Source organism: Lichenostomus cassidix, chromosome 1, assembly GCF_008360975.1.
Source record: "Lichenostomus cassidix isolate B80296 chromosome 1, HeHo_3.0, whole genome shotgun sequence".
Classification (NCBI taxonomy): domain Eukaryota; kingdom Metazoa; phylum Chordata; class Aves; order Passeriformes; family Meliphagidae; genus Lichenostomus; species Lichenostomus cassidix.
The window spans coordinates 89,834,281-89,852,548 of record NC_139479.1 but is presented as its reverse complement, the minus strand read 5'-3'; the positions used below and the strand labels follow the sequence as shown (position 1 = coordinate 89,852,548).

The 18,268-nt window shown below is 39.2% G+C and overlaps 1 protein-coding gene across 3 annotated transcripts in view; it reads right to left on the bottom strand.

Annotated features, from left to right (window-relative positions):
* GSK3B (glycogen synthase kinase 3 beta) overlaps window positions 1-18,268 on the bottom strand; it is a 148,790-nt gene that overhangs the window by 85,323 nt on the left and 45,199 nt on the right. For all 3 annotated transcript variants that reach the window (XM_085070323.1, XM_085070331.1, XM_085070312.1), the window contains one exon: window positions 8,808-9,001. In XM_085070323.1, the coding sequence (XP_084926449.1) occupies window positions 8,808-9,001 (194 nt within the window). The remainder of the gene's footprint in view (window positions 1-8,807; window positions 9,002-18,268) is intronic.

The following is an 18,268-nucleotide window of genomic DNA, read 5'->3' as shown; positions in this document are numbered from 1 at the left end:
TTCATTGCCACACTAAGAGTGTCAGCCATTAGATATTTTATTTTTAAATAAGAATGAGAAAACCCAAATCTGCTCCACCAGCCTGTAATCTGCCAGTCTCAGAGATGCAAAGATACAGAGTCTCCACGGTAGTGACCCTGAAAGGCTACCAAAGATCTCTCTACAAAACACTGCAAAATGAAGAACATTAAAATCAATTTTTATCTTTGTTACACAGACCTACAAATCTGTGCCATAACCATGCTCCCTCTAAGCAGCAGGTGTGACCCAAAAGTAAAACTGTTTTATAAACATAAAATAAAGAGGTTATTCCTACTGCATGCAGGGTTACTGTTTTCCTATGCCAGTCCTTCTCAGGCACTTAGAGGCAGCAATGTTAAGAAGTCAAAGGAGAGGAAATTATCTTTCAAAATGGAACTTAATTTGACCACAATCAAGAATTCTGCAATGCTCAGGTATACTCACACAGTTACAATATGCTGTCAGTACGTGGCAGAGTTACAGCTATTTATGTGCTTTAAACTACACATTTCCATACCTTGATGGGTTTTGGAATTCTTTTAAACTGCACTCTCCACTCTGAATGTTATTATTTCAGAATAGCATCCTGTGTCTCTCAAAACAGTCTCTAGCTAATTTAAGAATGTATATATACGGAATATATAGTTCACAGAATCTATATAAATATATGTAATTCATGAAAATCAGACATGGGAACTCACTTCCTTTAGAAGACCTGAGAGACAACTGGAAATAAACTAAAGCATTACTGGAGCAGCTGTACAAGTTACCTGGACTAGTAGGGCAAAAGACTTTTTATAAATGTAAGGCATCTAAGGGTTCTTTTTGTTGGTCCGTAAATTCACATAGGACAGATGGATTTAATTTTAATCTCAAATGATACACTAGAAGTGAGAAGAAGAGAGGAAACTGACAAGGCAGGTACCTTGTTTTAAAGTCCTATCTTTGGTTCTAGCATAGGGAATACCACAGAAAAACTCATGAAAATAGGAAAGCTCAAAATCCAAAATAAATGCACCACCTAAACTGGCATGGATCTATAAAAGGCCTCATGCAAACATCCACAGGGTAGGGGCAAAAACGTCCTCAAGAGCTCTTTTGATTCCTCCTTTCTTCAAAGAACACATTCTTATGACCTATTTCCCTATTTACATGTTGGTTTCCACATGGCAACATGTGGAAACACATTTCTGCACATGCACAAAACCACATCTGCAGATGAAGAGCCCTTCCTCCTCTTTCCCAGGCCAACTGCAGCTGAATGATGCTGCATTCCCTGGACATTAATGTCAGTCCAAACTCCCCAGCTAAAAAGGAGAAAACTGAAATCAATGCTCATCGTACAAACTCCATTTCATCTCATGTGCCAAACTGAAGACTTATTTTCCACTAACAGCTATTACGTACCCAATTCAGTTGTCAGATTTGAAAACATCTGCAGGAGCAGCCATAACTACAAATAATATTATTATACAGACTTAAAAATAATACAAAGTTAGAAAGATGCTTTTTAGAGTCCTTAGATCTCTTCTAGGCCACTGAAGTATGTCCAGGGAGGTTTCAACTGATACAACGAACAGTACACTGCTCTCTTCAAATACTGTCAACAGCAAGGGTAAACAGACTTTTTTATCCATTAGGAGAGTTTGAGAAAATTCGAAAATGGAATGAAATACAAGGTTGTGAGTGAGAATTTAGACCTCCACACAGCCTTTTCATTTGTTACAAAGAGACAGGCACTGCAACTGCAATTTACAGCCAAATGATGGAATTGGCTCCAATAAGCTTCCAGGAGACGGCCAGATCAAGTACTGCTGTAAGAAAAGCCATTATCTTGGTAAACATCTCTGATAATCTGACTAAACTAAGTTGGACCAGAGCTACAAATCTGGTCTTTATACAAGAGTTAAAGTACAGACTAGAAAATACGTCTCTGAAACCAAACATAGCCCTCCAGCTATTTAGAAGATGGAAAAACATCCTGAACACAGGCCTAGGCATCTCCCATTCTGGAAACCTTATCTAATAGCTGCAGTCTTCAAGAGGGACTGTATGCCCTTACATGAGGACAGCTAGAAGTAGAAGGACAGCTTTGATCAGGGTCAATTATCTTTCTACTGCTGGTTTTACGAAAGTTCACAATATTTGCTGAAGTCACTGGAAAATATTTTCAGCCTTCTATCTCCACTTGTGATACAAATACAAACCATCTCATTAGTCAGAAGACAGATATGTTGTTCGGGGCACCCTTTCTAGCTATTTAACAATAAAATGAAGGCATCCTTTAGAGAATGACACCTCCACGATGGTCTTATGAACAGTGATTCACTATTTTCAGATCTTCAAAGTAGCTATGATGTGTGAGTCCTCAAAGACTTAAAAGAGAGGTGCTTAAATGTTATTAATTCTCATCACCAGGTTTTTCCTTTGTGATTTTTTTACCCCATGGGTGCTTCCAACTAAACTGAGATAGGGTAAATAAAGGCATTCTTTTGAGACAAGACCTTAAAGATTAATGTTTGAATATTCAACGATCCTTAGATGGAGATATGAGAGAAGTCAGCTAGCTGACACACAGATTAAATTTAAAAAGGAAGTATAGTCCTTAGTTCAGAGGAAACCTGTGCAGATAACAAGAGGTCACAGTGAAAGATAATCATGAATACATCACAGCAATTCCAGCCTCTACATTGTATTCAAGACTTTAAACACTGACTTAAGATGAAGATAGCATTCATTCTGAGCCCCTGTGACAACTTTCAATGCCCTTCTAGAAAGGAGTGAAGTAGGAGGGAAAAGGAGGATCTGGAGTGACCTCATTGCTCTCTACAAGTACCTGAAAGGAGTTTGTAGTAAAGTTGACATGGGGCTGGTCTCTTCTCCCAGGCAATCAGCAACAGGAATGGAGAACACAGTCTCAAGCTGAACCAGGGGAGGTTTAGGCTGGAGGTCAGGAGGAATTGTTTCACAGAATGGTTATTAAACTTTGGAATGGACTACCCAGGGAAGTGGTGGAGTCACCATCCTTGGAGGTGTTCAAGAAACAACTGGATGTGGCAGTTAGTGCCATGGTCTAGTTGACATGGTGGTGATCAGTCAAAGGCTGGAATCAATCTAGGGAGATCTTTTCTGTGAATTCAGTATCGACTTGTGTGCTTGAATGAAAGGGTCCACAGCTCAGGCACACAGAAAGGAAATCAAGACTTCTATGAGATATCCAGCAGTAACAATGGCTTCTCTTCAAGTGTACCTTTAACATTTTCATGACAAAGCTATAATACATAGGAATGGGAGTCTGGAAAATGGATTTGCTAAAACACTAAAAAGCAAGACAATGCACACATCCTGACTGAACCTGGCAAAGGGAAACCAAACTGCCACAGAAGGGACAGTGATACCACTTCCTTTAAAGCTTTACAACTGGGTTTCCCAACACATATCAACACATACCAAGCATACAGCTGAAAATTTCATGTCAAACTCCTGTCTGCTTGTCAGTCTATAGACATGACTATGCACAGCCCAAGCTTACAGATTGCAAAATAAAACTTGTTTTAACTCTTCTTTCAGTCAGGTTACCCTAGTAACCTGAGCACATCCCTCAAAACAGCTCAGCTACACCAACAGTGACCATAACAGACTGAAGCCCCCTGAAAATGGAGCCTTTTTTCCCAGTATAATGCTACTATCTGTTCTATCTTAACTGGCCACGGATAATAACCAAGGTCCAAGAAACAAGCTGGGGGGAAGTCAGCAAGAGTGGAACTAATTCAACACAATTTGAAGTCAGATTCCCATAGTGGTTTGTTAATGACTGAGATTCTGAGAGCAAAAGATACAAATCATTCATCAACAAGTACACTTTTTCACATGCATGTTTACAGAATTACACCTTCAACCACAAGCAGAGACACAAAACCTATTAAGAAAAAAACTGGGTCAACTTTAGATTTCTGAATGTTTTAAACAGAAGTCTCTTGAAAAGTTAACAGAACTTAAAAACCTAAACACCTAGTCATTTTTCAATGGGAATTTTTCCTTGTGGTTTTACATTTTTCATGGGAGCTGCTATGATCAAAGTTGCTGTAAATAAGTTAACACAAACAGCGGATATGGGCTACTTTGAAAAGGATCTTTTTATACTTAGTAGCTTGATATATTTGAGACAGGAACTGAAGGAAAGCTGCTGCTTTCAGAAGCATTTCAAACAGCTCACAAAAGTACACACACCAGCAAAGAAAGAAAGAAACCAGAACCTCAACACAGGCTTATTTTTCCATCCTGCTGCTTTACTGGGCTTTAAGGCTCAAATTAACACTAAGACTTTACATATTAAAAACCAAAAAACAACAACAAATCAAAACAAAGAAACAGTAAACATGCAAATAGTCACAACACCTACTCCTTCCATAACTGAAAATAGGAAAGAGAGACTGCCTACTATTCAGTGGCCTCAGCTTTACCAATGCAGGGCTTCACATTTATGGACCATCAGGGCCCTACTTTGACATCCTCTCACACTCCAGAAGATTTGCCTATTTAAATAATTCAGGCAACTAAGCCAAGGGCACACACGGTTGGATGGCTAAACCACAGCAGTCCCTGAATGATTTGACAGACTGGATGGCATGAATGGTTCCCATTACAGAATTTGGCTTTCTCTTGCTGCACACTTCATGTCTGTGTGAGCCATTAACAAGAAATGTGATGCCCAAGCTAGACTGTTCGAAAAGGTGCAGGAGTAGTACAAACTCCCTTCATCATTTAGATTTCAACAGCCTAATGCTAAAAGCAGAAACATCAAGTACTGCAATTCAGATACGAAAAATTTAACTACTTATTCTCAGTCAGCTGTGAAGTATTTCTAGCAAGTCACACATTCATTCCAATAGGATTTCTTAAAAACCTTAGTGGAAGGACAGAAATAACAAAAAATAGCTATTTATGATAACATACCTGTTTGGTTATTATTGGTTTTTGCAGGATTAGGCAGCAACATGATAGACTCTTAATCTGAAGTAAATTCCAATGAACATGCCAACAAAAGCACTGCAAGAAAATTTACACTACCAGTACTTTCTTTTCAAGCATCACAATTAGGCTGTGTCACTTAAGGGCCTGCACAGACACACGGATGAAAATAATTGAAAATACTACTAATCATTTAACTGCACCTATTGATGCTTTGCATGAGATCCTATAATTCTGCATTTGTGGGATAGAAGCAGAAACACAGTATAAATCTGTGAAAGCAAGGTTATTGTCTTTAGGAAATTTTGCCATTAGAAAGCACTTTGGCTCCAAAAGCTTGTGAATAGCTGCCTTACACTATTTTTCAAAGGGAAATACCTCTCTCACACCTGGTTAAAATTCTAACTGAAAAAAAAAAAAATCTCACCATTCCAAAAATATAACCATCCAGAACAATTAGAGATGGGTAATCAAACTAAACAAATTAAATGGTTTCACACATTAATGACAAACAGCACGTAGTTTGTGAACTACTCATTCAAGTAGCAGGTAATTGCCCAAAATTACATTACTTAATTCGTCACACTTAGTACGGAGAACTAGCTTAATAAAGGCAGAACTGTGAACTGAAATTAAGCATACATCTCTAGGCTGCATTTTATTTATTCCCTTCAATCCCTTGTCACTATCCCTAGCATATCAATAGTACTGCTCTACATTACACTGAACTCTAGACATAAAAATTCTAAAATCCAGAGCAATTCAGAGACCCTGCTTAAAACACAGTCATGCAGGAACTGCAATGTCAAACTGAAGAACCACTGAACTGCAACAAGGGAATAGAAAGAAGTAGGAGCATTGCAAACTATTTTTATCATTACAGAAACTGTAAGATTCAACTCTTCAGGAATGATTTAACACTCAACTTCTTTCTGGTCCTCCCAGTGCTGGGAGGCTGACTTGTCATAGTAATAGAAAAGGAAAAAAAGAAAAAAAGATAACCCCCCTCTGGTAATTTCAGCTTTCAAGAATGCTTTAAACCTGGACAAAAGTGTCTCAGCTTCCTGACAGAGATCTAAAATTGGCGACTGAGGTGCATTTTCCAGATCTACACAATAACTGCCCTCCACATTCAGAAAATGCAGAAAGAGTCTACAAGTTACACTCTCTTGGAACTTCCTAAAGTTTCTGAATCATGCCCTTCAAGTTTCAAGACTACCTGCTGGCTTTTCTCAAAGCATTTTTTTTTAAGAACTAAACCATGACTAAGGAATTATACTCCATGTACCACGATAAATACATCAGGATAGACAAGCACAGAGGTAAGCAGGCACCAGCTAGAAGCATACAGCTGAAAAAACTGTTCATGATTCGCATTTCAGGAAGCAACTTCATACATCACTTTCCTTTTCCTGCTTGTCCACCACTGGGATCAGAGCAGATTGGTATTTCTAAAGTGCTCCCTGTCTTCCCTCAGAAAGTGATGAAGTTACTTTAAATCAAACAAGCTACCACCACCTTTGGCTGTCTACAGTAAGGTTGGCTTTTCCCCCTCAATCATTGCTGAAGTAGGAGTATGCATTAATGAGAGGGCAGTGGCAGATTTCTTAAGGAGCTCCACTGAGCAGGCCTTGGATCTGGACTCAGACAGCCGAGCAGGGCTGGCAACAGCCGAGCAGGGCTGGCAACAGCCCAGCCAAGCTGCTCCCACAGCTCAGCTCTCTGAACATAAGAGCTGGGCTGCTCCCACACTGCACTCAAACCATTCAGACAACAGACTTTCCAAGTTCCCTCTTTAACTGGTAAATAATGTGGTCCAGCATTTACTACCTAGCTCAGGCATTCCCGAAGAGTAACATACCCTGCAGTAATTGTATGCTGTTCTTAATATAAGATACATCTGTCTAGCTTCCAAATCTGTCCAGGCAGAGGCTTTCATCCAGCCTGCAGGAATTTACACCTCCTGCCAACAGAACATACGCTTCTAGATCAGAATGTGAAAAAGATGGGAGGACTAAACTGACAAATGAGGGGAAAAACTAAGGAGCTGAGACTAAAGGTAGATGATGCTGTGCAGTTTGGACAAAAGTTTGGGATAAGAATATGAAAAAAGGCATAACTTGGGTACTACTACAGATGTGGCCCATACAAATTATGAAGTGAAAAAAGTAGTTTTAAATTAATGCTACCTGCAAATCTACACATGAACTTGAATGTTAATTACACCTGGTTTAGGGGTATTAAAGCCTCCAGGTATTGGATGTCCCAGCTTATATCATCAAATGTAGACAATTAATTCAAAGCCTGAACTGGAAACATCCTACCTACCCTTTTCAGTTTAGCTGTTTTGCTTTAATAAAGAGGGCTAATATTCAAGAAATGCAATTAATTCTATATGCCCAAGAGAAATTAATAAATAAAGATGTCACAAACTATTAATATCTGATGGTCAAAACCTAAAATGTTCAGCCAAGTTTTTATTTTGACACACTGCACAACCCCAGAGTTATGAGACAAGAGAAATCAAAGATTCTTGTCAAAAGCACTAGCTGACATCTACCAAGCATGACATGGTATAGAAAATATCCTGATCTTCCCCCTAAACCTATGCAATGGGAAGAGACCAAAAAGCTCCTTTAAGTAGGGCTAGGCTTAGAACTTGTTTTTCCTTTTCTGTTTCACCTCTTCTTTATTCTCCTAAAATAAGGCACTCTTACATCATATTGCATTGCTTCCCAGGTACTAATTACCTTCAACCCATAATACAGTCCAGAAATAACTCAGATGTAAGAACTTCATATGCCTTCCTCAATTAGAAGTAGACAATTCTGCATGATTACATTAATTTAAATATATCTTTTCCATTTTTCGTCTAATGCATCTGTGATATGCTGATGCCTGTGGTGATGGTAGCATAAAATTTGAATACTCAAAGACATACACTAGTTCTTTCAAAACATTTCCAAACAATATTTTTGCTACCAAAACAGGACAGAAATTACACATATTACCAATGAAACTAGCTGTGCATGAGGTTTTACTGTAAAAACAAGGAATGTTAGAACCAGTACCTTTGCCATCATGTACTGCTTGCATAAGTTGATCTGCAGTTCACTTGACTACAAGGGAAAGCAGTCAAGTACATTAAGTACCAAGCAGAGGACTAACAGAAGTGATGAGGTGGCTTATAGTTCTTAACTTTAATTCAGTTCAAAAATCACTAGATAAAAAGATGTCTCCTTGGAAGGCTACTTGTTTAGATTAAAGGATCACTAGGCTATTAAAACCACCATAATAGAACACATTCATAAATCAGGTAACTGGGCTCAGTATTTGTTGTCTTCTTGCTTGGCCTTCACAATTTCTAATTTACTCAAATATAGCCTTCAGCTTTATAGGTGCAACAACTAAGAACAAAGCCCAAAGCCTTCTGATCCTTCTAGCAGTTTAACTACTAACGATTGGAGGAGAGTCTAAGCTAGAAAAAAGTAACCTTGAGACAAACTTTTCCCTTTTTTCCACAGCTTACTCTCTGAGAAATCTGGTCTGTAACCTGGAAACAGCACAACATCAAATCAGTATTTTTAGCTTCCTGATTTGCACTAATACAAATAATCATAACAGTGACTCACTGATTTTCAAGTTAAACTACACTGCTTTATCATCATCTATCTGTTTAATCTTTAGTCCTGTAAATTTTTATGTGTATTTTTGTGCTCCAGTGAAAATAAATTAAGAAAATCAAAAACACTATCAAAGACATGGAAAATGAGATAACATTCATGAAAACATTCTGAACTTATGCATAGGCTCACCTTAAATCTTTTATCCTGCAGGACTTTCTTAATGGCCACAAGCTCTCCTGAATCACAGAGTTTGGCTTGATACACAACACCAAAAGATCCATTTCCAATCACCTTGGTGTCTGTGTAGCTGACTTCTTGTGGTCGATCCGGACCTTGTCCAGGAGTTGCCACTACTGTAGTCACCTTGCTGCCATCTTTGTCTCCTGAAAAGCAAGGGATATACAAACAATCAAAATACATGCGTAAACAAGATGACCAATAAGACTAAAACAGAAGAGGATAAGACAAAGTTTTAGATCAGCATATGTATTTCAATATTAGAGAGAAAAACAGAAAGCTTCTGACAAAATGCAAAGAAAACACTGAGCATGTTTTTTACCAAAATATATTAGGCGATGACAATTTTTCACTTAGATTAACAAAAATTTGCTCTCCAAAAGCAAATCATTGAGCAATAAAATGTAATGCACAAAGAAGCCAAGTACTTATCCCTACATCTGATTATAAAGTCATATTTAACAGTGTTGTTTGTATTACCAAAATGAAGCATTTTCCCGAATTTCTCCTATAACTGAAGAAACCAAACTACCAGTATGAGCTCAGAGCAGCACTCTGATCTTCACAGGCATTTATCTGGTAACAAAAACCAGGAGCGCTTTAAATTTGTTACAAATCCACCCACATGTAAAGCTTCAGCTCGCAGCATTAGGAAGCATAACCTTTGTCAAACCTGGCTGTGTACACCTGAAGCGAAACCTAGGCTGCATCAGATGGCACAGTCCTGCTCCTCTCTTCTTTCATGCCTGGACTTCCTTGCAAAGAAGGGAGACACTTGCTGGGGCAGAGGAAGAAGCAGTAGAAGGATGACAATGGCAGCCACTTAGCTGGCATCTCAACATGAACCAGAACACAGCCAGGGACACAGGCTCAGTATGCAAGATCCCGGTGGGAGCTGTACAGGTGCAATGCAGTGGCTGTGGGTTTCATGGGAGCTTTCCCAGCCACTTTCCCATCAAAAGACCCAAGCCACTGTCACCTACTCTTAGCCCAGCTGTTACCACCAACAGTGCTTCGCCCTGCTCGAAGTCTGATTTTGTTCAGAACAGGACTAAACCTTTAGGCATTTCACAAGCACACTCTGGGCATTTCTTGCCCTTCAGTTACAATAAAGAGCCGTTCAGGCTCAGGTTACAGAAACAAAAGAGCTGCAAGAAAAACCAGAACCTGCTGTTCCACAGCAGTCACCACAATTCTACAGAAACTGTATCCAAGAAATGGTCACCACATCTGCTTATTGAGAAACCTCTCCACAACTTTCTCCATGTATTCTTGTCACTCCTCATGCATTGAGAAAAATCTTTCCATCAGATAGCTCAATCGATAGCTTTAGTGCAGTTTAGGTGAAACACTCCTTGTTCTGCTCCTAGAGGGTACGGAAAATGGCACAGCTCATCCCTTCTCCCTTTCCCCCCACTGCCTCCTTCAAATATGAGGGCTGCTGCAAAGGAAGTCATGATGGAGAAGTTATTTCTCTTGGAGAAAACCTCTCCCCTCACTGCTAAAAACGTCTCAGGTACAGCACCTACAACCAGCCTCTGCAAAGGCGGCTTATCTCAGCTCTACCCAGCATGCTGGTGACTTCTTGTGTCCGACTTACAACACACTTGTTTGTACAGCCCAGCACAATGTTTGCACCTTGTGCAATGCTGTAACCCCATGATCAGCTTGTGTACCAAACTCTCCTCTGTAGAGCTGCTGCCTGTCCAATCCTCATCCACTTTCCTCTTACACACCTGATTGCTCTTATCAAAGCCTAATATTCTGCAGTTGTCCTGACTGGACTGCATCCAAGGGTAGTGAACTCTCTTGCCAGCTTGTCGCATCCTTCAAGCACAGTCACTATCAGGAGATCTATTTCATGATGCTTCACTAAAATTTACCCAACAAATTGGTGAGAACTGGTGAATCCTTTGAGACTGCCTAAAGGCCCTGCAAAAACCCACAAAATATGTCATCCTAGTTTTTTCTTGAACCACTTGTTATGCTCAATCAAGATAATTAAAGAATTTTGTATGCCTTTCATGGGATTTCCCGTAGTCCATTGTTTCCTAGATTTCTCATGAGAAAATTAGCTTGAAAACTTCAGAGTCAAGACACCCACATCTACTACTACTTCTTCCATACCTATAAGATTCAGAAGAAAAGTAGGTGTGCTTGACACAATTCCCTCCTGAAAAATCCAAATTAACTGCTATTGAACTCCTATGTTGCCTTCTAGGTTCTTACAAATTGTTTGCTTTTATGATTACAATTGCTCCAGGAAACAAATTAACAAATAAAGAAAAATTAAGCGCATTAGTGCTAAGGGTACCAATTACTTGCCAAGCAATACAGAGTAGGTATAACCCTTCCCCAAAATTGTCACAAAAAGGTGAGATGCAGATTTATAGATCTGGAAAGAAAATGGGGCAGAGGGTAGGAAGTAACACTAGAGAGAAGAATGTCTTCATTTAGGGAGAGAGAGGAGCATAAATAGAAGCATAGTAGCTGCGTGGAAGATTCATTCTCCTCTTTGATAACTGTAAAAAATAAAAGGAAAAAAGCCAGGAAAAAAGATAAACCCCTTCTTTTTCGTAAACAAGTTGAAAGTGTAACTATCATAGCAGCACTGCATTTTATTTGCCCAACTATTCTGTGATTAGCATTCTAACTTGTCAAATATACAAATAGGTCACATATGCTTTACTACAGCTATCCTCACCAAACAAAAAGGTAATCCCCTACCTGCTTGCTTTTTTTTGTCTTTTTGTCTTTTTTGAGGGTCCTTTTTTGTCTTTTTGGCAGGGTTCACTAGACCAGAGTATTGAGTTAAGGATTTTTGCTCTCCATTTTTCCAAAAATCAAAACTAATGAACTCTTAGAGAGAAAAATAATTGTTCCTGGCAGCACTTGTTTGAGATTTGAAGTACTTGGTATAAAAAGATCTGCCTTAGAGACTCTCTTCAGAGCTGCAACTCTCTCAGGGGCCTCATTGTCCACAAAAGCAAACCTTGAATTTCAGGCCACTTCAAGTGTTTTGTCCCAATGTGGGGCTGCAGACACCCAGTCAACTTGTCTAGAGCTCAAATGAGAAACCAGTCAGCTTTAGACACTTTCCTTAAAGTCCATAGGAAAACAGCTCCTAACTAAACTTGCTGAAATCCTCAGTGCTTAGAAGGGTAAACAGTGACACTTTAATCACTACATCAAGAATTTGTTTCTTTACCAGAATTTACAGAGCATTAGGCCTCACGGAGGTTTTCTCCCAGTATCCTGTTTTCAGGAAACAAAAGTTTTTGCAAACTCATCCACAAAACACACCGTAAGGACTCCAATCTTAAAAAAGTTAAGTCTGTTAGAATTTCAGTTTTACTCCATGACAGTATTATTGAACCTGAGGGAATGTAGGTGTAAAATTCACCTTGCACCCTTGACAATTTTGATCACCAAGAGTAAAACATCTCAAAGTACACAAATAATATGTTTGTATCACAGCAGCATCCAGAGGCCCCAACCTGTTTTGCCACTCCTTGCACTCCACAGATGTATGTACTGCTCACAAGATCATACACAGTTCAGAATGGTTATCCCAGTTTCAATCGTCTGGACAGCAAGCGCTGACTTGCCAGCCAAACAGCACATAGAGGAGTTCATTAAACAGCTTTCAGAAATGCTGGGTTTAGTCCCAGCATGATGGAAGATGGCAGAGGGGAAACAGCCCTGCCCAGCAATCTTCAGTACCTCCAAACAGACTCCCAACAGCAAACACCAAGATGTTACTACAGCAACTCTTAAAGAGAAGCCTACACAGTTCTCATCTCACCCCTTTCACCTCTTTTCTTTAGGACTGTCAGACTTGGTGTCCCCAGTGGACACACAGGCAGTGACAAACACACAATACCCTTGACACCTTCAGCTGCAAGGCCTACAACAGAACTAGGACATTAAATAGAAAAAGTGAAAAAGGAAGGACTAAATACCAAAATACTAAGCAGATCTTATAGCACAGCTCATATGAAAAGAGTCATTAGCATTTGTCCAGAAGCTGCTGCTTTCTAGGGCCAACAGCAATATGACCTTGCTTACTGTAACAAAATACCAAATTCATGTGACCGTATAACCACCACCTATGCCAGCCACTTTTATAACATCCAGGTCAGAAGCACAAGGAAAAATAAATAGTTCTCACATTATAATACACTTGCACTTGGTATATTTCACACAAACCCTTCAAGCACTTCCTCACACAGTACTGATGTTTAACATCCATGATGTGGTATTTGGGGGATTTTTTTAATGCAGTGCTTATTCCACAAGTCTGATGTGAAACTGAAAACAAAATCCAGGCATTTTAATTTCCAAGTGCTCTAACTGATCTAGTTTGCTTTCTACCTTTAGCACACAACGACCACATGGGACAAATCACAACCTTTAGGTAAAGTCAGTCAAAGCACAGTTGAAAGCAGAGAATACCCAGCAGTCTGTGGGAAGACAAGAGCATACTCCACTTAGAAGACCAGTTAGATCATCCGTGCAAGCTACAACCCTATTTTTGCATCTCAAAAAAAACCCCATGGTGGCAGATGTCTTTATTTTTACCCAGGTGAGAGTAGGGACTCTGCTACTGGACAAGCATTTGGTCACATAAATACCCTGCCAGCTGCAGATTCCTACTACTCAAAGATGACCATTCTATAAGTGTACTACATGTATACTTCTGACCTGTGCCTAAATAAAGCATCATTCAACAAAATTCACTTCAGTCCTCAGAGACCATGAAAGGCATCCTTTGCTATTGATCACCCCCACACACCTTCTATTGAATGGGCCTGGAGAAAGCCCAAAATTACGTCTGCCCTACATCCTTTAGATGTTTAGTGCCAGACTGAGCAGTAAAAACACACTTTAATACACATACAGAGATCTAAGACTTTTTCTCCTCTCAACTATGCGTGCCCTGTTACTCCTCTTCCACGTATTTTACAGTTGAAGAAACAATGTATGAGTAAAATGATTACAGCAGTTTTATTCTTACTTCAAATACAACCTCGATCCTTTGTGCTGTCTACAAACTCCACCTTTTCCTCTTTTTAGACTTTACCGATCTCCTCTTGCTTCCATCCTCCAATTGCTACATTCCTCCTCACTGGCATGCTCACAAGCTTTTCCATTAGGTATTACTTAGGTTGTTTTTCAGTCCTAAAGAAAATTTCACAGACCAACAACACGCTTTGTACAACGTCACATAACTGTCTCCACTTACTTCAAACATCTTCACTGATTTGTTTCAAATCTCAGTGTCAACTCCCTATTAAGATATGACTCAATATTAGGTCACTTGACCACTTTCCCCTTCATAAGGCTTCGTCACAAAGTTTCACCTTAATTTGCTCAACGCTCAATACAGCCAAGAAGTCACTTCCACAGAAACCTGACCCGGCTGGATCCAGCCCCTGCCAATGGGATTAGGTTACAACTAGCAGCTGACACTACTACCTAGAAAAAAATGAGTGGCCAGAGTGGGATGGAAGTCTATCAAAATTGCAATGGCTCTTTTCAGTTGTGGAAACTAGAAGGTCAAAAGATCTGACTACTTTGTGAAATGAATGTTTTAACCAAAAACTTTTCTTGAGCTATCTGCTAGAATCTGGTGCTGATCAGCAGATAAGGCTACGAAATAAAACACCTGGCTTCTTAGATAACTGTTCACAGCATGTGAAGGAAGAAGGAGGTCAGCAGCTGCTCTGAAAGTCTCTAACGTGGCCAATGTATGCTTGAGGAAAGATGCTGTCAGCAGTAGAAATCACTACTAATTTTCTTTTTCTAATTTACTTTTCCTACTACATAGTTTAAAAAGTTCATTTCACAGGGAGCTAATAATTATGAGTCAGTACAGAGGAGAAAGTATAAATATGGTATTTATGAACTGTTTCACTAGACAGCTTCCTTTCTTCATCAGTGAACTACATGAATGTTACCTACTGGGAGACAGTACAACATAAAAATCCTAGAATCATAAAGGATCACAGAATGGTTTGGGTTGGAAGGGACCTTAAACCTCATCCAGTCCCAACGCCCCCAGCATCAGCAGGGAACCTCCACTTGACCAGAATGCTCTAAGCCCCATTCAGCCTGGCCTTGAACACTTCCAGGGATAGGGCATCCACAACTTCTCTGGGCAAGCTGTTCCAATGTCTCACCACCCTCAGAGTAAAGAATTTCTAGCTTTCAGTTTGAATCCATTCCCCCTTGCCCTATCACTATATGCCCTTGTAAGAAGTCCCTCTCCAGCTTTCTTGAAATGAACATTCATGGACCAAATCAGAAAAGCTCAGGGAATCAAAGAAAGGAGTCTTACAAAACACAATGTGGTTTGGTTTTTAAATTTACTCCAAACAAAAGGAGTCCTTGGAATTTCAAAAATAGTTCAGGTCAAACACTGAACAAAAACCTGTAAGTGTGCCAATCACTACCCAGATAAGGCAGATGTATTCACTAAATATACACACACACACACACACACACACACACACTTGTTTTAGCACAGAAAATGTCACTTGACTTCCTGACTGTAACTGAATACTGCAATAAAAGCGCGGCCATCAGACATTACTCAAGATCAGAAGAATCTCACGATTTGTATCCAAGGATTTTGGAAGAGCTAGCTAAGAAGTCTGAGAAGTGATTTTTGAAAGGAACCAGAACACTCAGAGATCTTCAAAGATGGATGGGATGATTCATACAATTCTGTTATTTTGACAACAATCTCGGCTTAAGTACCAAACCAGTTACTTTGCTAATGAATAAAGAAGCAAGGTACTTTATAGGGACCAGATTGTTGGACTCCATATTGTTACAGACTACAGGTTCATTTGGAGGAAAAAAAAGAAAATAACATTGACGCACAAGCACTGTGACTTCTGTAGGGTTTCTGACTTGCCATCACATCCCAAGTTAATGAAGAAACATATATACAGAAAGAAAAGTGATTATTAATGAAATTATAATGCTAATACTGAAATTACAATAGTAGCCCCCAAGTTTCAACAGACTTAAAATTGCGTAAAATACAATAGGAGGTGCCACACCATTAATTTTTGCCCTTGCACTTACTGCTTTTATCAACAACCTGAAAGGAATGCTGTGAAGTACTAAGACACAAGATTTAGAGAGTTATGATCAGTGAAAAAGCTGCTGACCTTCCTTAGTAACCCAGGCACACATTAAGCACAGGGATCCAGAACCCAAGATGATAGGCCATGCGGCCAAATCAAGTAAAGTCATCCAAAGAATGGAGTCATCAACTCTGACTTGCAAGACATCCCAAAACAGACAGAAGCACACATTGCTACTGAGACCTAAAGCAATCCCTAGATGAATAAGCAGAGGAACATCAGACAGATTAAAAAAACCCCAAAAAACAGAAGAAAAAACCCCTCTTTGCTATTTCACGCCCATTGAACAGCTACTGGAATGGTGTGCTCTCTCCTGATAGCTGAAATTCAGCAGTGATGATTCAAAACATTAGAGATTCAGAAAGAAGCCTCAGACATCATAAGGTCAGAAAAAATACATTACTTCAAGTGAGACTTAAGAGCTCAAACAATTTAAGTCAAGAAGAAAGCTGGAGGATTATCTCTAAAAGGAAAAAGGAACAGACATTTCAGAGAGAGCTCTGATCTGCAGGTAGAGGACATATTGCAAATAATGACTAGAAACAGAAACTGCAACCATTTGGGACAGAACGGTAAGTGGGCAAAACTGAGAAAAAAAATAATTTCCTTATTAAAAATTCTGATAGGGTTATTTTTGCAACATATATTTTTATTTTAGATTGGAATATTTTCTTGAACAAAAAATATTGCTGAACTGAAACTGCTAAGCTTGAAATAAGAAAGCATGCACAGGATGAGCGTGATGTCTCTTAGGATCTTAAGGTCAGAAAGGTTCAATACCTACATAAACCATTTCTTTCAACTCAGCACTAATGCAATGGTGTCATAGCGCAATACCAAACATGCTGCTTTCCACAGCTGTCAAAATCTGCACTCAATTTAAACAAAAACACAATAGAGTGATAAATAATGAAAATGTGAAGAATGAAAGGTCATTCTTTGGCTTTATTGCTAACGATCAAATGATAGTCACAGTTAATTATGTGCCAATTCACTTCAGCTCAATCCCAAAACAGAAAATCAGGACCAATTTCAGCAACAACTGCCAAGTCAAAGATCACCAAGGCAAAAGGCTTCTAAAATACTCTGCCCTGAAATCAAAGTTGCCATTGCCTCTAGCTGGACACAAAGGAAGGAAGTAAAAGAAAAATGTTCCTTCCACCTGCACCAAACAACAATGCCTCTTACATGTCAATTGCCTGAAAAAGATTTTGTTTTTCAACAAACTATTTGCCTTGCAGAAGGCAAAACCTGTAACCTCAAAAAACAGTAGCTCTACATCTTCCTCAACAGCTTCTCAAATGGCAATACAAATTCAAAGTACTAAGTGTTAAGTTTATGCAGGAGAGAACTAAAAACTGGAGCAAAATAAACAATACCAGTGACTGACTTCTGTCTAGTAAAATAAACTATAGTATCATTACAAAATAAAAAGTTAACTGCTTAGAAAGGCAACATAACTTTATAATAATAATAATGAAACTGTAACTCAATTGACCCCTGTCTTCATGCCTTTTTGAGGTCATTGTGTCACTAAAAAAGGAAAAAGAAACTAAATGTATTTCCAGCAGACTGTGACAAGTAATGACATGCCTCATATGCCTATATTTGATGTAATAAACACATGAAATTACATCAAGATGCCGGGACATTTTTCCCCTTTTATCTGTTGAAAAAAAAAACCAACTAAAATTTAGTAGAAGGAACAGCATCTGGATTTACTGCATCTCGATTCAGACATTCAAAATGCCATTGGGGCTTTAAGTCTTTCTTTAGAGGTAATCATAGACTTTTGGAGGGAGCATTCCATTTACTTACTCCCCTTGAAAGGGAATGCTAAAGACTGTAAACAAGCCTTTAAAAATGAGCAGGGTAGTGAGCAGGTTCCAGAACATTTCCATGACAAACTTGTTAAAATGTCCACTAAAAGGTCACATGAAGCTCTAAGACACTGACTTTCTACAGGTTTTTATATCTTAACCAAGGAAGTCAAAGTGAGCACAGCATAGTATGGGCCACGTAGTTGTGCTACTCTACTCCAGCACAAACTTTACTCTGAACAGTTTAAAAAACAAAACAAAAAACGTAAGAGGAAAAAGGATGGGAAGAGCCCTGTTGATCTAGCCCAGATGCCTATCACGCTGGCCATCAGATGACCTCCCTGGATCCAACTGTGGCAGATGGGATTCCAACAATCAGCTGCTTACATCGGCCACCATGAAATCCCAGCAAGTTAACACCCCACTGATTTATAAA